Genomic DNA, 24,113 nt, shown 5'->3' on the forward strand with positions numbered 1-24,113 from the left:
TACAATATTTACCTTAAAAGACAGAAAGAAAAGACATTAAAGAAGATAGCTGCCATTGGTTCCAAGCAACCCCCGACCCTTGAACGGAAAAGCGATTAGAGAAATGAATAGAGCTTGTAGTTAGAGGTCGACTGATGAAAAGAGGTTAAGTTTAGTAAGTTCACCCCAGTTCAGCTTTCAGTCGATCTGTGTCTGTGACGTTTAAAGTCGCAGGCAGGGCGAGAAGTAACACAGAAACCTTTAATGATCCATTCCCTTGGGTCCTCCCAGAAATATGAATTTAGAAGAGAAAAATGGGTTGTGTGTCTGTAGGCACACAGGCAGCTGCGTGTGTGTGTGTGTGTGTGTGTGTGTGTGTGTGTGTGTGTGTGTGTGTGTGTGTTGGCCTGAATTAAATAAGCTACCAAGAAGCTTCATCAGACATCTGAGCATTTCTGTGACCTACTTCTATCTGATGGGGCACCAATTGGGAGCTACTCATTCAGTCATTGTTTATGTCACCTGGTGTATTCACGTGAATATAAACAAAATAATTAAATGAATTAGATCAGACTTCACCTTGTTCTTTTTAGCCATGCTATCAGAGTGCTTCAGTGGGTGGCACTTGGTTCACCACCTTGACTAAGACTAAACTACCTCAAAAATGATGAAGTAGCATGACATTTTCTGGAGATACTCTTGGTCTCCAGAGGATGAGCCCTTCACATTTTGATAATGCTCTGACCTTTCCTCTAAACCAGCATGTGGTCTACATCTGCAGTTTTGAATTACATGGCTCAGCAGATACCGATTGCATTGTTGTATGAAGGTGAAAAACTTTACTGCGTTACTTAGATTTAGACTTTTGAAGCTCCCGATTCAGTTGTTTGTTTACAGCTCATCAGATCAACCTCATTTATAACAGTATATTTTATCTTATCTCTTTCATACAGGGGTGTCCTATAACTCCTGACAGAGAAGAGGAGCCCTCATTGCCATAACTACCTCCCCCCCTCTCCTCCTTCACTCTCCATTCACCTCCTTTCTTCACCTGTTGAGTGTTTGTTTTCTACTTTCTATCTTCCATCATCTGTCACCATGACAACCTCAGCCCTGCGCCGGCAGGTGAAGAATATTGTGCACAACTATTCAGAAGCAGAGATCAAGGTATTGTGATTGAATTGTATTTTCTTCAAGTGTCACTGATGTACAGTAACTTTTCTACTAAAGCCTGTGGATGTGTAAACAGAATTGGAAGTCATAGCAGATCAATACCTGTCAGAGCAAAACTTTATTGACTTGGAATTCTTTTGTATAGATAAATGTGTTTGACACTTGTAACAGTCTTTTTTTATATCATGCTCTATGTCAGTGAACATGATGTGCATGAAATGTAAAATGAAAAGAGCCTAACTCTTCCTCTGCTGGTGTTATGTAGGTTCGCGAGGCTACCTCGAACGATCCGTGGGGCCCGTCCTCGTCTCTCATGTCGGAGATCGCCGATTTGACTTTCAATGTGGTGGCGTTTGCTGAGGTCATGGGTATGGTGTGGAAGCGCCTCAATGACAGTGGCAAGAACTGGAGACATGTCTACAAGGTGACCTCATGAACGACACAAGTGTGAGATTTCATAGCGTTAACTTCAGCTCCCCTGTGACTGCTGCCACATTTGCCTCAGTAATTCCTTTTCAACTGTATTTTTCCTGTTGCTCAAACTCAAAATAAACACATCAGTTACATTATGTAGAGCGTGTGAAGTTGAGCTGTAACAACACTGTGCAGTATGAGTATATTAACAAACATTTACCCCCAGGCTCTGACTCTGCTGGATTATCTGCTGAAGACAGGATCAGAGAGAGTCGCCCAACAGTGTCGTGAGAACGCTTTCACCATTCAGGTACTGCGCTGTAAAAACCAGAACCTACTAGACGAGAACCTCAGCAATTCATACACCTCAGGAACAAATATGGTTGATTCTTTATTGCCTATTTGAATCACCATTTGTCGTTACCTTGGCAACTACTATTCTTCCTCTGGGTCCAGTGAATTCACTGAATGTTACACTACAGTTAAAAAAATCACCAGTGCAACAATCAAATAGTAAAAATGTGGATGTGTTGTACCTGTTTTGTTTAGTGAGGTTAACATTGCATAGTCAAATCAAATGATAATAACACTAATATTATATTGATCTGACCACGACACTGTCGTTTGTCTATGTGTGATTCAGACACTGCGTGACTTCCAGTATATAGACCGTGACGGCAGAGACCAAGGGGCCAACGTGAGAGAAAAAGCTCGCCAGTTGGTGTGTCTCCTCCGGGACGAGGAGCGACTGCGCCAGGAGAGGAGTCAAGCCCTGAAGACCAAGGAGCGAATGGCTGGGGGAGGCAGCGGCGGGGGTGGGGGTGTATATGGAGGTATACCCCCATCCTACCACCCAGGCAGGCGAACAAGTCAGCCCAGCATGGCTGTGCTGTACGGGGAGGAGTTCAGCCGCTCCAGAGGCTCTCCGTGCTCCTTTAACTGTGAGTGTTGTGGGTTTTTAAAGTCTGAACTCATCTGGAGCAGCTTCTTTAACACACTTTCAACTTAAGAGCCCATTTATGTGGCCAATTTGTGACTAAAAGGATAAAGAGGTAAAAATCCGCTCTTGTTTCCAACCTATTGCCACATTCCTAATGAGATGCTTTTTGTGCTGTGGCCCAGCACTTCGGACAATCCACAAGACACATTATCAATACTGCAGCAGAGGCCTGACAATATTTAAATCAGCCACAGACCTGTGGTCCACAACAATCTGCCAGCTTGTCCTCACACACTCTTTATTCCTCCCTTCCTAAAACTCCCTCACTGCTCCCTCCGCAGCCTCGTCCTCGTCTCCTCGCGCCACCTCCGACCTAGAGCAGGCTCGACCTCAGACCAGTGGCGAGGAGGAGCTGCAGCTCCAGCTGGCCTTAGCGATGAGCAGAGAGGAGAGTCAGAAGGTAAAACAACACACACATATCATGGTAATGTGTCTCCACCATCCCCTCCCCTCCCTACATCACACGCACTTCTCTGTAATCGAGCCACACATGTCTCGTTGTCTGTTGATGATTCCAGTGATGGAGATTTTGTTGAAAACATTCTGAACGTTTGCCCACATTCATCCAGCTAGTCTTTCCTTCCTCTGTTACCATAGTGATGGATGAAGACACAACTACAGATTGCTTTAAGGCTTAGTCAAAAGGAGCATGAGCAGGTATACACACTGAAAGACACTCTCCAACTCTTTATCATCATCTCTTAACGACGTAGCTGTGTGTGTTTTGTGTATTTGACCCCTGGCTCTAAAGAAAATGCTTCACTGAGAAAAACTAAACACTTTCTTTCAAACCCTTTTTTCTTCTGACTCTGTTCTTCTTTCCAGGACCTCCATTTTTCCACTTTGACTTAACAGACCACTAATATTCATGTCTCTCTTTTCTCACATTTAAATTTCCGCTCAGGGTATTTGAACATTTTCTCTGCTCTCTCTCTCGCTCTGTTGTGCTTTGCTGCAAACCAACCTCGGCTCTTTGACAACAAAATATTTTAACAGCATAAAAAAAAAAAAAGCTAACAGTGCTGCCTTCGTTTTACTGGAGTAAGCCAAACGTTGGTTCTCTAGTGCTGTGCGTGTGTGTGTGTGTGTGTGTGTGTGTGTGTGTGTGTGTGTGTGTTGATGATGTCACTGTGCCGCCCCTGCAGGAGCAGTGCTGTCACCAAGGAGACGAGTCTCTGTTACAGAAGGCCCTGGATGAGAGCCGGAGAGAGAGCCAGTCAGGGACACGAGAGGTGAGTTTTAAAATGTGTGTTTGTGTAGTGTACTGCATGTGTGTGGGTGCATGCTTGGTACGCCAGTGTGTATTTCTACTAAGAGGTGGGCGGGTGTATTTGTAGGTGGTCGTTGGCAGGCGTTTAGAGAATGAAGTGGAGTTTTTAAGGCATAGACTATAGGACGGGAGGAAACAAGGCAAAAAGACATAGATCAGCACAATGAGGAGAAAGAGTTACCTGCTGAATAAGAATGACTTTGTCTTGTCTAACCTTGAGCTCAGCATGGCATTTACCTGAATGTAGACTCCTTATCTTGTAACACACCCGCTGCCGTATTCATTGACTTGTTAACAAGCTGATCAGAGTCACCAGCTGTCTTTTATGTACAACCCCCTACTGGTCAGATTACATCCGTATCCTTCCTTATCACTTCAGATAATAACCACAAACAGTGAAACAGAGCTCCTAAATGATTCTCTGACTGACTGTAGGACTGGACATATTTACAAAAATGACATCTCAGATATTAAATTAATACACTGGGTTTAGTAAGAATAAATAAAATAAGATCCATTTCAGACATGTTTTCATACAGATACCATCTTCAGAGGGTTGAGAGAGATACTGCATAAAACTGAGCAGTTTGTCAAGTTGCTGCTGTTTCAAATGGTTTCGGTTATATTAGCTCATAGTTCTCTACATTACATCTGCACAAATTTGGATGCCAGAGTGCTGTTACACAGATCCCATATGGTGCAGGGCTATTTTAGTTTGAACAATAAATGCAATTTTCCTAACAGGCTGCAGTTCTGTCTGCTCTGCTGTGAGTTGGTGCTCTGCAGGGAAATCTAAACAGTGGGATGCGGATGCAGCCTGACAAATTTATGAAGCTATGAGACTGTTTCTGAAATACTGCAGGAACTTTTCATTGCATTTTTCACGGCATTATGTAATATTATCACTGACAGACTACAATAGACACAGTATAACACCAGTGAAGACCAGTGAATAATTTTATAACTCAGTAGGAAACTTTAAAATGCCCCTGTTGTTGTAAAAGTAGAGTTTTGTAAATAGAGAGGGGATAAAAAATAGTTAAAATAAAAGTGTACAGGTATATCCATCACATTTCAGCTTTGACAGTGACGAGGACCTTTTATTTTCAGGAAACCAATAAGATATTTACTGTAATGAGCCGTAAGTTTAAGAAGAAGCATGTGGTGGCTGTGGTACAGTGGTAGACTGTTTGTCCATCGATTCTAGGGTTGGCGGTCTGTGACCCAGCTCGTTCTTGTGTGTCCCTGAAACCCAGCGCAATGTCCACAAAACTTGCAGCCACTAAAGTTGCTGAAGCCAGTGCACACTCTGTGCCAGTCCCGGGTAGGTCATTTGGCAGAAAACCTGTGACAAACATATGTGTAGACTCTGCTCTGGTGTCCTGACCACTGCATAAAACAAAACCAAAAAAGACTGCAATTATATTTTAGATAATTCTAATGAAAGATCTGTAGTGACATTGTGTACAAGCGTTTTTCATTGACTTGAACGGGCAAAGTAATTCAACATATATTCAATTCAGGTTTTCCTTTTTGAAATAAATGTACATTTCAGGTAGGCAAAGTTAAATTGTGGATATCTTAAAATTAGTTTTCCCATCATATCTGCTATGTTATGACATCACTGTGCTAAAATAGCACAGTGATGTCATTTATGTGTCGTTTTCACATGCGTCAGCTGTGTCTCATGTTACAGTCACACAGAGCTGGAACATTTGATTACATGTCATTTTGCTCCCTCTCTAGTCGGCCATGTTAGACCTAGTAGACATATTTGGCCCATCACCTGAGCCCCCGCCTGCCCCTGCTGACCCCTGGAAGTCTGCTCAGCCTGCCTGTGACATCACCTCTGACCCCTGGGACACTGTAGGTAGGTGTCTAACCATACAAACATCTCCATACTCATATAGGTCATTATAATGTCAGAGCTGCTGCCTTGTCAGATTTGTGGCTGTCATGTTTTTTGTCTGTGCTACAGCAGTCCACTCCAGCACTCCTGTGATTGGTAGCCCATGGATGGCCTCTCACTCCTCCTCCAACGCATCTAATCCTTGGGCTCCATGTGCAAAGTCACGCACAGATCCCTGGGAAGCAGCACCTGTCTCCTCTAGTCCTGTCAATCACGTGTGGGACAGCCCAACAGACGGAGGTACTGTGTTCGGTGTTTGTCTAAAGATATGTGTGTTGCACCCTGTGATTGTTCTTATCTGTTCTCATTTTCCTTTGCAGGTTGTGATGGGACAGATCCATTCACGGCACAGGACATGGAGAAGTCGAAACAGGAAGTTCCTCAGGTGTCTTCCCCTCAACCTGCCAGTCCCACAGGTAGTGTATTTCTCGTGCTTTGAAAGTGAGGAAATCCACTTCTAGCATCCTGTTGAGAGCAGGAAGAACAGAGACAAGATCACTACATAAACTACAGTCAAGACAGTCTCTTCTTCTTACTCTGCACTCATCAACAGCGTTTTTCTATTTATTTGTTTCTTTCTTTACTTTTGTTCTTTCCTGGTTCAGATGCAGAGCTGTTTGGGGTAACGACAGACTCTGGTCCATTTGCTGGAACAGATTCTAAGGCAGATTTCTACAGGACAGACCCTCAAGTGAAACCCCAGGTAAATGGACGAGAGTCTGCTAGCCCAGAGATGTTTGACCTGTCCCGGCTCGCACCTCCACTCAGCGCCCCACCTACACGTGTATGTCGGACGCCAGAGGCCTTTCTGGGACCTACAGGAGCCTCGCTAGTGAATTTAGACGCTCTGATTCCCCCCAACCCGCCTAGCAAGACACACAATAACCCCTTCCTCTCAGGTAAGAAGCTAGTCAGGAGCACAGATGCTGTATTTACTTACTGTGGTGTTTCCCAACCAACTAATGATGATAATGATGTTCTTCCCCTCAGGTTTGAGTGCTCCATCTCCCACCAACCCCTTCCACTGCGACCAGCCTCGTCTGACCCTCAACCAAATGCGACCGTCCTCTACATCCCCGCTTCCCCCCAACATGCTGTCCTACAGCCCGTCCCTGCCTCTCCCACTGCATCACCAGCCACCCACCCTCCCTTCCTCTCTCACACAACCTCCTGCTGGACTCCTAGACCTTCCCTCCAACCTACCACAACCCCTGCTTCCCTTTTGTCCAAGGCCAGCACCCCACACTCAGTCGCAGACACACACACACAGCCACAACCCATTCCTCTGAGACTCATGCATCCTTCAGTCCCTGTCTGTACAGGGAAAGGACAGAATTGACTCTTTTGGATTAATCTATGCCCACTACAATGAGACTAATTTAAATGAGCCTGAACTGGATCCTGGTCTGATGTCATTGTACACACACACAAACACACAAACACACAGGCGGATAAAACTTGGACTGGATGTATTTGTGTCTGTCTGACACATTCAGCTGCTATATTACCTGAACTCTTGAAGAAGTGCTAACTCACGGACAAACACACACTCCAACATGCATTCAGGAACACTTCAGGGTGCACAGACACAGACATGCACACACCGCCAGAATAACAGGGTGTACTTCAACAATCCCTTCGATGCCTTTTCCCAGTCAGCAGTGACAACTCTGAGCACCCTTTGACCACAGAGACAGAGCTGTTCCTTAAGAGGATTGGGATAAAGCCACAAACTTTGATTTTCAACCAAGTTTCACCAGGATCCTTACCGCTGCTGCTTCACCGACAAAAGCATGAATGCTTCCCACCCCCCAATGCTCCAAACTGTTTTATTCTGCCGAGCACCTGAGTGGAGTCCTTCAAATAAATGATCTTTTTCTGATGAGTCAAATAGCATTTTGAGCTTTCTTGGCACAATTGAATCACTGAAAACATCCCAAAAGTATGTTTATTGTAGGGATGATTTATTTTGGACCTGTGACAGTTTGGATGAGTGATGCTGTTGTAAACAAACAGCTTAAACATTCCAAACTCAGTGAAGCTAAATGTAATATTTGTGCAGAGGAAGAGGGAACAGTTGTTGAAATATTTATCTGTCATCCAACAGGTTAAAGTTAGAACGTGTGTTATTTTGAATTAATTGCGAAGAACAAGTGCACAGCCTCAGTCTACCTTCAGATTTACACCGTGTTCTGTGCCCTGTTGAACATGCAGCAGTGCAACAACAGGCTCACCTTCAGGTAACCTTAAGTGCACAGTGTATACAAAACATCAGCAACTTATTTGATTGATATTTGATCAAATGCATTAGAATTGTACCCTATCGGACCGCCTGCCTGTCTCTGACAATGCATTCTGAGCTGGTTCACATTGGCGCCATTAGGTAGGACCTCGAGGGGGGGGCGCTCCGTTCCTCCTCCACTGAGATTTAACCTGTAGTGAATGGAAATGCATTTACTTTAATAAAAAACAAAACACAAAAACAGGGAGAACAGTGACTTTATTTCAGAACTGAGCATCCGACCGAGGGATGACGAGAGTATTTATAGGAGCAGGGAGATGAATAGAAATACTGTGAAATGTTTACACATGACACTCGTGTACTGGGCAGTAGCTCATCTGCTCTGCTCCTCGTTCACTTCTGTGTAAAGAACAAGAAAATCAGAGACGTGTGTTCATCACTGCACTGAAACTGGATTTGAATGTGAAATGCCTGCCTCTAGATACACACAGGCTTAGTACATATGTATTTAACAGATTGATACCGATAAAGTATTATGGAATAATATACCAATAAAGACATTGTGTTTGCATTGTAATTTACTACCCATGAGTCATCCCTTCATTTGTCCATTCGTTTAAGTGTCACATAGAACTTACAGTTATATTCATGGATTTAATTGTTTATATATTCACCAGATCATTTAGTTTATGGAATAACATTTTAATAAGTGATCATTATTTAACATTACATGTTCATGTTCCCAGTCAGAGTTGTCGTGATTTTTCTGCCCAAATATTTCCCACAAGAGCTACAGACACGTCAACAAAATGAAATACAAGGCCCCATTCAGCCATCACTGCAATTTAACGCTGAAGCCTTGTCACTGTGAGCATGTCAGCATGCTGATGTTAGCATTTCTCTCAAAGCCCCGCTGTGACTGCTGCACTCTCGCACAGAGCGGCTACCACGGCTGCACACTGTAAACTCCTCATTTGGGCTGTATTTCTTTTTTATACACGCTCTGACCAGTAAGCAAAATTACATCCGACATACTGTAATGTGTTCCAGTGAACTGACTAGTGTTATTGGGGTTGAAATCAAAAACTAAACACAGTGCCTGACAAAAAACTGTAATATTGATAGTGTTCATTAAACAGCCCTGAACACACTGTCTGAGCTGTCTCACCTTATTACTGCAGATTGGGGCCCAGATTGCAGATAGTTAGCTTCATACACTTGCTGGAAGTGACAGCTGTACAATGTTTATATTTATAAAGCAGTTTAGATAGGATGCAGTATGTCTAACATCGTTCAGAAATACTATCTGGTTCACAGCTTTCATGTGATGGTGACCACTAGGTGGTAGTATAGATGGTTTTTGCACAGGGCAGTTTTGTGTATACAGGATTTAATATAGCAGCGGCCGATTACAGTTATATACACAGTTATAATCGGGAAATATTATATGAACAGAGAAAACCGGTGAGGTCTACTGTCTTCTTAGCAGGCTAGAAAAAATACTATATAAATATGTACAGAATATCAGTTGCAGACGCATTGGAGAGAAGAAGAACCACATGATCTCACACCTTTAAAGACATAACATCTTCTTTTTCTGAGTTATTATGTCAGTGAGATTTATTTTTTGGCCTGACTGTGCGGAGCTCCTCCTCCAGGAAGTGCGGATGTGTTCGATGGTCTACAGAACATGAAAGTTAATGTTCATCTGATTGTGGGGCTCGATCATCAAAATGGAGAATTTAGCCATTGGCAATAAAGAATTTAAACAGCAGGTATCACTTTTTCCATGTTTCGCTGTAGAAGATGAACTAAAACCACCACAAGCACTTTAGAAAAATCACAACTCACACAATTCCCAAAGGGTAACTAAATGGATCAAGGAAATCCAATCATGTCCATATACACACACATTTCCCGTCTCTTTTAATGCATGGAATTTCTGTCCACACAAAGTTTAGTGCAGTCTGATCACATCCCTAGACAGCTGCAGTTTCAGGCTTCACACACACACACACACACACACACACACACACACACACATAAACAGAACTAGTGTGTGAACCTAAGTGCAACATCACCATGTGGTGTTAATTTGGTGGAGGAAAGCAATTAAATGAGTGGCAGTGAATGATTGTCAGAACATTCGTGAGACTGGCTGGAGAGTATTTTGTTGTTGCCAAAATATATAATATGGACCTATAGTAGAGTACATGGAGATGAGAAAATAGTTTGATCAGACTTAGAGGGATTGATGACCTCCATCTGAACCCCTTAGACTGAAACATTTGAATATAATTGTCTTTAATAATTCATGCATGGCTGACTGCAGCTATTCATCTCTATTAGTCAAAAATTTATATCTGCTTTGCTTCACAGGCCCACTGCAACGCTCCAACCAGGAAAACTGGATGCGTTCCAGGAGAGTGCACAAGCACAGTCCTAACGAAAATTAGCAGGTGCGCTCTTACAACAGTGCAATCAGGCTAGATTTCTACTCATCGTGCACTCAAGTGAAAGAGAATGAGTCTAGATCTTACCCCAGTCTGTGCAACTCCCACCTACCATCCCACCAGGAACCCTCCCTGGAGCTGTTGTTCCTGGCCTGCAGATGTTGTTCAATTTAAAGAAGCATTCAGAGTGATAAATTAAGCTAAGTCTGATCAAGATACTGCTGCAATGTGGGAATAATTAGTCTGCAGGAGAAACTAACTCAGACACACTCAGTATGTGTGTGTGTGTGTGTGTGTGTGTGTGTGTGTGTGTGTGTGTGTGTGTGTGTGTGTGTGTGTTCAGATAAGTGCGGTGATGCTCATTAATTTCTTCTTTATTTTTATCAGAAAAAACAAATCACACAACACCTGCTGATGGTACAGTAGCGAAAACATATCGTAACAAACATTGAAAACAGACCCACACACACTATAATTTTCTCTCTATCTCGTGATCCTATAACCTCAGAATATGCCAGTCAAAAAAAATATTTCCACCCATCCTGTTTTTCTGTCTCTTCGCGAACACAACCCTTCCATACTGCTGCTGCCAACATTAACATAAATACGATCTGGTTCCTATTCAACACTACAGGAAAACTACACTGTAACAGGTCATCAGTTTGAGCACTTATGAACTGTCTTTAAAAAGTAATTGTTTTATTCACTTTAACACTGTAAACCCCAGTTAAACCAGCTTTTAAAGCATACATTGTTTTGTTTTTTTTCTTTTTAATTGCCACACAACAAACTCACCATCTGTCCTTTTAATACCTTTTTTTTTATTCTTGTGAACCTGTAGGTAAACCCTTGCACACCTGCCTGATTTGCCACACTCGGCCCTCTTTATTTTCTGATTTGGTGTTTATGTTTTGCAGCGTTTGTGCTTTAGGTGTGGTAATTTTCTCAACCTATGGTGCTGAAATGAATGTTTTTTGTTCTCCTATGTGGCCATTCCTCTTTTGTCTAGTAGGCTGCAGCCCTTTACTCGCAGCATTTGGTATCTAGTGCCCATACAGTAGTGGCTCGCCTTCTAGGTGTCATTAGGGCATTTCTCCAGTCGTTGGGTTCATGTTGTTGTTTTGTTTTACGTTATATTTTCACTTAGGTATTGTGTCAAATAAGGTGAATTTTATTATTTTTTTATTTATTAATATTTATTTAGTGCCAAACCCCAACAGAATCATCTCAAGGCACCTCACACAGTAAGGTCAAGACTTTACAGAGTTATCGAGAGGAACCCAACAAGGTTAGCGTGGACAGCTGTCTCCCTTAACCAGTGGACAGCAGAGTAAGAAAAAAACAATAATAAGCAACAGACAGAACGTGATCAGGGAGAATGCCCTGCAGCTTCCCGGTGAGAATCAAAGAGCATCAAATGTGACTCCATTCTGTGGTTATCATTCACAAGTGTTTTGGTTTTGGTGCATCTTGACCTCTAACCCTTTGGTCCCATATAAACGAGAGTGAAACACTTTGTTTCAATATTGTTAAGCTCCATCTACTATTTGCTACTGACCAAAATACATAAAGTAGGATACCATTTGCCAAATTAGGTGTCAGATACATCTTCACTTAAATTGAAACTGATACACATACATACAATGTGCATGTTGATAGAATATCAATGATCACTTGTCAGTTCTGGTCTGTGTATAGACCACATTGTTTTAACATTCACTTATTATTTAAGGATATTATTTTTCTAGTAGTTGTCAGCGTAGTAAAAAAAAAATCCTCCACGTAGAACTCATTAGTGACGTCACAGTTCCAGATGATTGACAGTGAGCTGCAGCGAATCCGGTGCCTGTCCGTGTTTTGTAAGAGCCAATGAGCGTCTGGGAGTCATTGTTTGCGGAAGTTGTGGCGCTGTTAACCGCTTTGCACGAGTCTGGCCATGCTTACGGCTAAAATTGATACTATGACGGTCATTAAAACACATAGAGCAGGTTTCAGCTGATGTCACTTTTATCACGTAGACCCATTTTATATAGACAGTGGTTAAAAAGGGAGTTTAATGACACTTTTATTCATGTATAGCCGTCGTGGTTCCCTGCTCGTCACTGGTTGTGTAGCCTGGTTAACTTCAGTATATTCAGACATTAATCCGACATTTAATAAGATAAAACGAGTTCAGACTTCGGGATACCGCTGTTTTCATTGTCGACATGAGCAGCGGACTGACTGAGCTGCAGGACGGGGACTCAGAGGCTGATGTGAACCCGGCGAAGCGGCTCCGCACGGCGGAAAACGAAGCACAGACACCGACAGGAGAGGAGGAGGAGAGGGGAGCAGTGGATGTGGTGGGTGACAGGACAATAATATGTGGACACCATAATACAGAGAATGTCTCTTGGAAGCTATTGTTGTCTCTTCAATAAGGACTGACTCTGTGTGTGTGTGTGTTTATCCTCAGTCTGTTATCATGCCAGTGTACAATGCGTCCTCTTGGCTGGATGAATGTCTGCAGGGTATTTTACAGCAAGACTTCACAGGGTCCATGGAGCTGTCTGTCTTTGACGATGCAAGTACTGTAAGTACTTTAAATTCATTAAAAGGGATTATAAGGTATTTATGCATGCACAATATACCACATATCTTAGAATATCAGACCTCAGTTTTAGTTTAGTATGTATTTATTTCTCCATCAGGATGACTCCAGGGAAGTGGTGGAGAGGTGGAGGGAGAGACTGGAGACAAGGGGCATTGCAGTAGTGACCTCAGGCCACAACTCTGCTCAACCAAGAGGAGGTCAGTGTAATTAAATCATTTATTTGTTTATCCAGAAAACTCCTCAGTGTGTCTGTCCCTGACAGTATCTATAGCAATGCCCATTAGGCTTTTCTAAGATGTTAAATGAATTTTCTCTGTGTGCAACACACACAAAAGTGAAGAGTTTATTATATAACATAAATAATTAAGTAATTGGACTATGTCCAGTCGGAACACAGACTGTAAACAGCACCAGCCTTTCAGCTAAAAAAAAAAGAAAAACGCTGTCTAATGGGTCAGGTTGTGAAAAACGTGAAGTGCTGGCAACAGATAACATCGCACGAAGTCTGTTCTTGGCCTGTAACTGTTGTTGTTCTATGGTTCCATCATTTGTAAGAGTAAACAAAGGTAATTCTCCTTTACAGCCGAAAATACAAGACATACCCCTAGTGCACATACATGAGTGCTAGGGGTACTCAGGCTGGCGCTGGTCACTCCTTATGCAAATGCTGCTTGTTAGACTTAGCACTGCTGTGGCGGCTGTGAGTCGTGCGGGTGGTGCTGGTTTGAATGTTCCTGCAGAAGTTGATATTCTTGCAGAAACCCTGTCAGGATAACAAGGGCAGCTAACCTTAGTGGGTGGATGAGGCACTGTATGTGTAGGAGGCCAAAGTGCATAGGAAGTTATGGTCTTCCATGCAGTTGAACATCAACGTGTCAACGTATCGCATTTGGAAACAAATTTTGAAAACAAGACATATAAGCCAGACTGAAAGCTTCACGTTTCACTATCAGCCAACTGGTAAAAGACTCTGACAACTGACATTGGACGACACAGGCATCAAACACATCACAATATGTAACATCAAACCTCGAAATGCATCATATGATCCCTTTAAGTTTTTTTTCCTTCCTTTTAGAGTAAGCTACTGAGAAGAAAGAAAGTCAAGTTTATTCTTTTTTGACTTCTTCATGTGGAAAAAAAAAACCAATGAAAGTGTGGGATTTTGAATAAATACATACTTATACATACATTTCACATTACTATTTAAGAGATTTCATTGTAAACAAAACATGTCTTTAATCTGTTTAACACCATTACATAATTTTTCTTTGATATAATGTTATTCAGTGTTATTTTAATATGATGAATGTAAGTGAGCACAGTGGCATTACACACAAAAACAATCATACACTGTCCCTTTATCTTTCAGTGGGATATGCAAAGAATAGGGCAATATCTCAGAGTCGTGGAAAATACTTGTGCTTTCAGGATGCGGTAAGTGTGTGTGTGTGTGTGTGTGTGTGTGTGTGTGTGTGTGTGTGTGTGTGTGCGCATGCCAGAGCATGTTTTATTTATTGTTCAGATGTCTTTCATAGCATATACAGTAGTAAGTCAAATCTAATCAGATCACATATGCAGTACATAGTACATTCACACACAGACCCCCGCAGCTCAGGGACCGTTTGGCAGCGGTGTCAGAACACATGACTAACGACCTGAGAGCAGTGCTTGACGTGTGCGTTTTATGTGTGTGTGCTTTAAAGTTTCCTGTCTGAATTCTGAAAATTACAACAACATCTGCCACGACATCTGAGTTTCTGCTCGGTGTTCACTTCTGTTTTATGTTTTAACTGCTTGAATCATACAGTATTTCACAAATCTATTTCTACTAATAGACTGTTGCCTGACTAAGATGGCCGTAATAAAACAGTCAACATCCTTTACTTCCCCATGTGCTTTTTTTTCTGCTACTGTTACTCAACACTGATCATATCCTGAAGGAGAGTTTTCCTCTAAAACCTTTAACTTAAACTTTTTGCTTATTCAACTCTGTAAGCCATAAAAGTAATGCTTTTTGTAATAGTGGCATGACATACAAATGACATTAGATTTTAAAATGTGTCTGTTTTGGTACTTTTTGTTCTCCAGGATGACGTAATGTTGCCTCAAAGAGTTCGACTGCAGTATGAGGCATCTCTCCTCCACCTAAATTCAGTAAGTTCTCCCTTGAGCATTTGCTTACTCACTTCCTTCCCTCTGTGTGGCACTCTGCCTTCACCCTCTCCCTTCCCTTGTTTGCTTCTCACTTCTCTCCCTTTCCCTTTCTTCCCCTCTCTCTCTGTGGTCATCTGACCAGTCCTGCTTAAAAAAAAGCGTCTTTTCATGCACATGCACATTTTCATGCCATTTGTTTGTGTGTGTGGGTGTGTTTTCCTTCATGCAGTTGGCATGTAGAGCAGTCTGAGCATCCGGTGTTGATGCTTTCTGAGGCCTACCAGGTCAGAGGTCAAAGGTCATGTATGTGAGGGAAATGAGAGAGACAGTATGGAGACAGCAGACTTGCTGCCCAGCACAAACAACCTGCCTTTTTCTGTTGCTGCTGTAATATTTTATAGTTCTTGAAAAAACTGGATTCTCTGTTTTGTTTCTTGTTCATTATTTTTGCTGGGATTTGACCTGTATTTGTCAACTAATATGATTTTATTTTAGATTCAGACTTTGGCCTTAATTTTTAATTTCGACTTCAGACACACCTTTTGTCATATCAAACTGCTACATATACGTACATACACAGTCCCCTCCAAAAGCAATGGAATGGCAAGACCAATTATTTGTTTTGTAATTTAGGGTTTGAGATTGAAATATAAATATGAGACAGTAGTTCATAATTTCAGCTTTTAGTAGATGATATTTATACACAGATGCAGTAAACATTATATAGTAGAACATGAAACACTTTCATATCAGATGACCTAAATTAAGTGAGCTGAACTAGGAGCCGGGCGTGGAGGCATCTCAATCATCACAAGAAGATTTCATCAGCAAAAAATAAAAGAGGCCACACCACAAGATGATAAGCCCTTATTAGTAGTAAGAATCAGAAAGCCAGGTTGAAATAAAAAATAAATATATATGATCTGGAAGAAACCTTTACTGATGAAACACAGTAAAGACAGCTTTTAATTTAATGTTGATCACTAATAAATCAACTGATTTAAACTCTGATCCATACATTTTTAAACCAGAAGCCATATGGAGTTTAATAAAAATAATGACCTGTAAAAACTAAACTTACAAATTATATCTATGGCAGCATTTTTATTAAATGGCTGCCCATTGTTTTAAGTTGTCTCTGAAAGAAAAATATTTTTAATACCTACAAAGGTGTGTCTATGTGTTTTCATGATAGTTGATTGGCTGTAGAGTTCAGAGGCTACCAGAAGGATCTACAGAGCGTTACACTCGTTGGATCAACACAATCAATCAGGATCAGCTCATCACACAGGTAAATACCCACGGCTGTGCACAGTATGTGTGATTAATCTGTGTGTTTGTCTGTGTGTGTTTGAGGGGTCATGTGCCAGGCAGCAAACAGGTCACTTAGAAGCAGGATATGTACCTGCTATCCATAGTTTCCACGGAAATGTGGCAGTGTAGTGGACAGAGGACGCAGCATCACTCATGACCTCTCTGACCATCACAGTCCCACCAGAGGAAGCAGTGATACTGCCAGCTGCCTGCTGAGTGTAGTCGATTATGGAAAGTGTTGGCAGTGGAAAATTAAATGTTGCAGACAGAGAAGTACTGTGAGCTTTGTATGTTTTCTAAATGATCCTGCAGCACTCATTTGAATTCTAAGTGCTTATTTTACTGCATCACTGTCTAAAAGTTGCCACGTCATCACAACATCACTAAAGGTAAAAATGTACATACTTAATCTACAAAGAGTCAATATTTTCCAAAATAGAAAAGCTTGAACTAGTCAATACCCTGTACTTGTGTGTTTCTTTCATTGAAGGGCACCACAGTGAATTTTGTCATGCCTCAGAACAGATGCAGTCAGAGCAACAGTTTCTGAGACACAAATAGATTCCTGTCTGCTGTTATCAAGGTCACCGTTCATCCTTCTCTTCTCTCAAAAACAAGGAAAGAAAATAAGTGGTGGGCACCATGACCAAATGTGGTAACCAGAAAGACTTTTTCACTGCACTGCACACTAGAGAATGCTAAAAATACTTGCTGAGGCCTACCTAAAGGTGTGTGTGTGTGGCTATTATTGTGAAGACCAGCATGGATTTGTAACCATAAAACTGAGGCCATTTTTTACCAAGTGAGGACTTTGTAGCCAGTCCTCACAATGAGATGGGTGTTTAAAGAGCAATTTTAGGGTTAAGACTTTTAGGGTTAGGGTTAGAATGAGGTTTTGGTTAGGGGTAAAGCAGTACATGTGATAAATTAAACATTGAAGCAGAGTAGATTAGTATGGCGTTCTCTACAGTAGGGAATGCATTATGTCAATGAGTGTCCTCACACTGACTGCTATACAAAAATGTGTGTGTGCGCGTGCTTTTATTTCCACCACCTTTTAACAATCACATTAATCATTAAACCATAAGAGAGACAATCATATACAAGTGAAACCACTGGCAGTATTTCTATTAATGTAGCAATAGAAGTCTGGTGTTTCTGTCTGAACAAAAACACACTGTCACCAAGGATACAAGACGACCTGCACTCACTCTTTTCTTTTCTCTCTGTCTCTCTCTCTCACACACACACACACACACACACAGTCTGCATAACTCTTTTGCACATAGTCCAGGATATTTATATGATATTAAGTTTCATGGAGCATGAGAATGAGATCATACATTGATTCTGCAGGCTTTAAAAGCTGCTCCTTTTCCGTACCCTCCTCTTTCTCCACTTTATCTGTCTTTACTTTTAGTTTCAGAGGAAAGAAAGAGAAACTAACTGTGTTAAACCAGAGATTTTCTCGGGGTGGTGCTAGTTTAACTTGATCCAGATCTGGACCATGTGGGTTCATCTGTGGGACATTAGATATGGTTTCCCTAAAACCTTCCCTACCCCACCAACTACTCATATCCACAAAGACGCTCTCGCTCTCTCTGTCCCCTGGTTTCCCAGAACTCATTCTTATTCCTCTTATTCATGCTTTTGGCCACAGATTACATCTGCAAAATGTTGCAACACTACAACAGAAGCAGGAGGAGATGTACGTAGGTGGACACACAAACACACGCACACACACACACACACACAAGATTCTGTCCAGCTGTTTGCCTTGCTGAATCCAGATGTTTTGTTACAGTTGTCTTCATCTGTGATACATTTCAGTTATGCAGCAGTTTCCTGCTTCATCCAAGAACAGCTTCACGTACACATCCAAACACACACATGTGGACACATACACACAACAATGTGAAGAACTGTGACAAGAATTGTTGATAGAAACAGAAACCACCCAGAATGACCCTCAAAATGAAAGTTGTTATATACATACAGTCCACACAGAAGAAAAAAGAAACAACAAGGAGTGGGGGTGAGTATAAGGTGTGGGCAGCAGTGAAGCGAATGAGTTGGGGGCTGCATCTGTAAAAAGAGTAGTTATAGAGGGTGTAATGCAATCCTGATGTATTAAAGAGTTTGCGGTCAAAGAAAAAAGAGAGGCCAGACCGAACTCATTAGTCAAAGATCATGCATGAGAGGATGGAAGCGTGCTTCCTTCTCCTGCACACTTCAGGAAGCACACACTTCTACTGCTGCACTCTAACCTATTTTGATTGTAGAATTAGAAGTGTAGCCAAGCCCCTTTTTCATTTCACTGTTTCTTCCTAGAAGCCAAATAGGAAATTTCCCTAACCCATCAGGCTAAATCCTGGTCTGTTTTTACTGATACCGATGTTATGTTACAGGCTTTTTTTTATGTTCTGTGGCCACAGCCTGAAGTTCCTTTATTTCTAAGGTCAAAAGGAAATGAAATGCTGTTTCCTACACTCTGTCTGTGTGGCAGAGCTTGTTGAGTGATTATCTGCGGGGAATGACTCTAATTGCACATACAAGTATACAGACAGAAGCGCAGCACCAGTGTTTGTATGTTTATATTTAATATACACATAAACACAGCTCATGCTGCGCTCATCCCAGCATCTATTACCGAGTCTTGACTCAGAACTGATGTTCTTGTTTTGCTGCACAGTAGCTTCTCACTTCTACAACCTTATTTTAGATCAGTGCTCCATTTTTTCTGTTCCTTGGCTCACTTCTCATTCACTGTAGAAACACAAATAGATGTTTATTCAACCCCAGTACACCTCTCTTTGTTCCAAACAAAGCTTCTCTGTTTATAGTCTGCATGGTCAGAATGGTTGCTGCAGCCTCCACATCCATCAGCTTGCTAATGCATTTAATATCATGTTACTCTAGTTCTTCCCACAGTCACAAACAAACTGAGCGATACACGTCCTCTGAGGAAGCATTTACATGTAGCATATTGACAGATTTATCATTGGTCTATTAAGGTTTGACAAAGCGCCCCAACATTTACAGTGGCCAGTGTGTTATATGAAATATAACATATGAAATATGAAATATGAAATGACAGCTAACGTGATTTGTGTAATAGTCGGAACTGTTCTTGTGTTTCAGGTGTTCACCTCTCACGGCCCCACAGTCGTTATGCCAACATGGTTCTGCTCAAGGAGCTGGTTCTTGAAGGTTGGACCGTTTGATGAAGGAGGCAAGGTGAAAGTTCACACCAGATATATTTCTAAAGCCTCACTCTCTGAGACCTGAAATGTTAACCTGGCTTCACACTGACCCCTTCTTTACTTTGTCAAAGCTTGGTACCTACGTTACCTTAAATGCAGCTCAAGTGCCAGAAGATCAGTCAGAGATTTGGGTTTTTGAAGCTGCTGTACTCAGTGGTACTGAGTTATTCAACATATACAACTTGTATCTTACACTCTGCTTCCTCCTCTACAGGGCATCCCAGAGGATCTACTCTTCTTTTACCAGAGTCTTCGTCAGGGAGGGGGTCTGTTCAGGGTCGACCATTGCCTGCTGGTCTATCGTTACCATGAGAAGGCCACCACCCACTCTGTAACAGAGTGAGTCTCTCCCCCCCCGTCCCTCTCAGCTCCACTCACACACACATATACTTGGACACAGTGTTGATCCTCCACCTACTCACAGCTGCCCACTGGCATCCCATATGCTTGATACTTTCACACACACACCCTCACACACACACACACACACACACAGTCACTCACATGCAGCTGCATGTTTTTGTTATTTTGGGTTTTTCAGAATTGGTTTTGGAATTTCAGTCACTTTCTCAGCATATGAATCAGGAATTTCAACCTGTTTTCTCCTCTGTGAGGAATGTTCACTTCTGCTGGGAGGGAATAAGAATAATCTTGTCATGAACAGAGGTGCGTGTGTGTGTGTGTGAGTGTGTTTGGACCTCAGAATGTAAACCACACCAAAGGAGATGCCTTCACTTCCCCCACAGCAGGCGCCCTTTCATCTCATCTTTCCTGTTATCCCTCCTTCCTTTCCTTCCTCTTTCCTTCCTCCTCTACATCTGTCCCCACTGCTCTTATATCTGCCTGTGTTGATGCGTTCCTTCAACGATCATCCTCCTGTCTGTCTTCATCTATCCTTAGTCTATTTTTAGAAGCCTATTTCGAGTTTGCCTTGCCTACTTTCCACTTCTTGTCCCCCCCACCCCCCACCCCCCCATCCTCGGCCTACTACTTCCTCTCTGTTACTAAATGAAACCATCATCTTCTGTCTGTCTGTCACGCACACACATGTAATTATAGAAGCCCTGTGCGTGAGGTGAGAAGTGTCGTTTTACAAAGTTAAGATGGTGCCAAATAGTAACTGAGGCGAGAGGTTTCTTAACATAGAAAGTCTGTGTTTATAAATGCGGGCATGCCTGCATGAGTGTGTATATGTTTGTTCAGCCGTTCTGTTTGTGAATCTATACCAGAGTGCATGACAGTGTGTTTGTCTTTTGATCTGCAGGGTATTAGGCGGCTGAAAGCTTCAGTGTGTGTATGCAGAAACAGTTTATAGCAAATCTCTGCCATGTTACTGCCATGTCATAGAATCAAAGCCCGTATGGAGAATGTATAGAAAAGCAACACGGGGGACCACCCGCGCTTCACAGTGGTGGTGGATCTGGGTTTGTTTGGCATGTGAGGCCCAATGTTAGGTATAGTAAGATGCTCACATCAGGAGATGAGAGTGGTGTGCTGCCTGTGAGTATGAGCGCTGACTGTGTGGTAATTCTGTGCAGTTCAAATGTAGCTTCCATTCAAACTATAGTATGGAACTTTTTTTCAATATATTTCTTACTAGAAATATGTTTTAAAACATATTACCATGTAGTTAGTGCCTTGTGTGATCAAACTTATTACACAGTTCCTCCTGCAGTGCAGTTTTGGAAAGTGAAAGGATTTTATTTCAACTTTCAGTTATCATGGAGGTCGGAGAACATGGCAGCTGCACTTAAACAAAGTCAAATTTGGTAATGTTGCTAATAATGATTAAGCTTTGGTTTGATCGTTACAGTTAATTCATATTTGCAAACCTGAAACTGATGTTTATGTCAGTGTTTGTGAGCAGATTCTTTGAGGACTTGAGAACTAATTTTTATTTCTTTATTGTGGAACAGAATTAAGCAATGATTTCACACTAACATAACCGTCTTAATTTAGGCTTACAGACAACAGCTCTCATTTTAGGCTTGTACACTTCCTGTACATTCTTCTGCATCTACGTGGTCTGATCCTCTCCTCGCACTCGCTGTCTCCAGGGAAACTATTTGGAAGCTGCGAGTCGACTTCCTTCAGGAACGAGTCCTCAGCCAATTGGAGAGCTTTACTATATGGAACGCTGGGAAACAGGGCCGGAAGCTGTACCGATGCCTGAGCCCAATCAGTCAGAAGAAAGTATGTAACATCCACACATGAGCCATTAACCAAAATATATTGGATTTGTCAGTGGGGTGATATTGTTGGAAGATGTGGTGGTGCACTGGCATGAAAGAGTAAGTGCAGTTTCCTGGTTTTATGCATAAATTAATTATGAAACGATGTGATCTCATGTGGTGCTGTACGTTCCCTCTCAAAAAAAATATTTGATATTTATGGTGAAAATCAGATCACATTTCATAACCAATTTATCCAGGAAATTGCAAATACTTCACTTATTTTTTCTTGACACTACATATGAGCTTATGCCAGCATTCATTTCCTTACCCGTTGATTTGTCAGGTCAAAGCTTTCTGTGATGTGGATGAGAATAAGATCCAGAAAGGCTTCTACACATATGAGGACTCCAAGGTGAGATCCCCGAATGTGGATTTCACATACTGGTCAGCTCACCACTTTCAGTGAAACTCTGACCAGCAATGATGTTGATCTTCTTTCTGTTCATGTCCCTCTAGGAAAGACCTAAGCCAAAAATCCCAGTTGTGCACTATAAAGACGCCTCGGCCCCCTTCATCATCTGTGTTAAACTGGTGAGCAGAAAGCATTTTGGAGTGTTGTTTGCTGTTTCTGACCCTTTGGCCCTCAGGTCTGTAATCTTATTTAACAACATAATGATCGAGGGCGTGTGCCCGGCACAGGACATAACACACACACACACACACACACACACACACACACACACACACACACACACAGGAGGCAGTCAGGAAATGGGTAGAGACAGGAACCTGATCTTTTGCCACTGTTCAGTTTACACATATCTTGTTGTGGGTTGCCTTTTGAACTGTTAAATCCTGCTAATACTTACAGCTGCATCAGAACTCTTTTCTATTAACTACATATTCTCTTTTATTCATTTTTATTAATACACAGTAAGACATGTGTACAGCTTACTAACTGCCTATTTATCACCCAGCCAGATTTAGACATCAAATCTAGGTCGACTCCACCTATGGGGCTACTAATTGCTCAATTATGGGAATTGGGAGAAGTAATCAGAGTCAGAGGACAAATAAGACCTGGACTCACTCAAGCTTGTTCTAATGTTCTCTCACACAGAAAAAATCCTGGACTTAGTTAAAAAATGTTGTTCATCCAGATGTCAAATAACCATAATCAGCAAATGCATTCATGTGAACCACCGGCCCAGGTGAAGCTTCATTTAGTGCAGGTCAATCTGGCTCTGTGCAGTCTGTATAAAACTCACTGAGGAAGTGAGAAGTCAAAGCAAGCTGACTATTTTAAGGGTTAATGATAATAATTATATTCATTTTTTGTGGAATCGTTCAACTCCCACAATGTTTTCTGTTCCTTTTGTTTCTCATGTCTCTGTTTATAGGACATGACAGGAGGCGTCCTGGAGGGAAACCTCAACTCTTTGCAGCTGAAAGAAGGAATAGATTACTTCCATTTCAACTGACTGCTTAGTGACGGAGACAAAAAGGGGCCCTGCAGCTTCAAAAGGCAAAGAGGTGCCGAGAACTGGATTACTTAATAACTACACACAAACTGAGCAGACACCTGGTGAGGCCACACCAAGACAAGGAGAAATGAAGGTTTTAGTCTGTTTACATGTAAGTTTTAAACGTTTAGCTTAGCTTAGCAAAAAGACTGGAAACAAATATTGAAGCTCTGTACAAAGACAAAATAAATCCACGTTCCAGCATAATAAAACTTACGGAAACAACATTTAATACAGTTCTGAGAGTTATATGTTCATGATACATTTGTGTGGCCAGTGTGTTTTCTGGATGGTTGTTTGCCAGTCAGAACTTTTGACTTTGTGTTGAAGTAAAAATAATTGGAGTCAGTGTCTCATCACAGTAGGGTTCACCTTATAAACAGTGGGTGCAGCTTATGTCCAGAATCCCCCAGACTGATTTCTTAAGTCTTCTGTGATGAAACAATTCAAAATCAGACACACTCACACATCTGCTGCAAATCTATAAACACTGAATCTGCACATATTTATTTTTCTTTGCCTGGGTTTCTTATGAAATCTAAAGAACAATAACCTCTTTAAGAGAGCACAGTTCTGATGCGTAAACACACACAAGAAGTTTATTTTACCTCACAGCGTGTAGAGTTTTTCTGCTCAAAGGTAAACAGAC

General features: G+C 41.8%; 2 protein-coding genes across 4 annotated transcripts; both read left to right on the plus strand.

Annotated features, from left to right (window-relative positions):
• Positions 1-1,002: 1,002 nt before the first annotated feature.
• Positions 1,003-8,473, plus strand: LOC113161400 (epsin-3-like). 2 transcript variants are annotated; one of them, XM_026358963.1, is made up of 11 exons: positions 1,003-1,146; positions 1,418-1,576; positions 1,793-1,876; positions 2,210-2,507; positions 2,848-2,966; positions 3,712-3,798; positions 5,583-5,706; positions 5,815-5,985; positions 6,066-6,161; positions 6,351-6,644; positions 6,736-8,473. In XM_026358963.1, exons 1-11 carry the CDS (start codon positions 1,078-1,080, stop codon positions 7,032-7,034), a joined length of 1,800 nt encoding a protein of 599 aa, XP_026214748.1. In that variant the 5' UTR covers positions 1,003-1,077; the 3' UTR covers positions 7,035-8,473. The 2 variants fall into 2 exon arrangements, with proteins under 2 accessions (XP_026214748.1, XP_026214749.1); XM_026358964.1 differs by having other exon boundaries at positions 5,818-5,985.
• Positions 8,474-12,348: 3,875 nt separating this feature from the next.
• LOC113161402 (UDP-GlcNAc:betaGal beta-1,3-N-acetylglucosaminyltransferase-like protein 1) lies at positions 12,349-23,840 on the plus strand. Of its 2 annotated transcripts, XM_026358968.1 has the most exons (13): positions 12,349-12,782; positions 12,896-13,012; positions 13,131-13,230; positions 14,406-14,470; positions 15,125-15,190; positions 16,386-16,481; positions 18,165-18,212; positions 19,646-19,741; positions 19,982-20,106; positions 21,825-21,960; positions 22,285-22,353; positions 22,458-22,532; positions 23,342-23,840. In XM_026358968.1, the coding sequence occupies exons 1-13, from the start codon at positions 12,648-12,650 to the stop codon at positions 23,420-23,422; spliced, it is 1,209 nt and encodes a 402-aa protein (XP_026214753.1). In that variant the 5' UTR covers positions 12,349-12,647; the 3' UTR covers positions 23,423-23,840. The 2 variants fall into 2 exon arrangements, with proteins under 2 accessions (XP_026214753.1, XP_026214755.1); XM_026358970.1 differs by lacking the exon at positions 18,165-18,212.
• Positions 23,841-24,113: the final 273 nt, after the last annotated feature.

Source organism: Anabas testudineus, chromosome 1 (genome assembly GCF_900324465.2).
Source record: "Anabas testudineus chromosome 1, fAnaTes1.2, whole genome shotgun sequence".
Taxonomy (NCBI): Eukaryota; Metazoa; Chordata; class Actinopteri; order Anabantiformes; family Anabantidae; genus Anabas; species Anabas testudineus.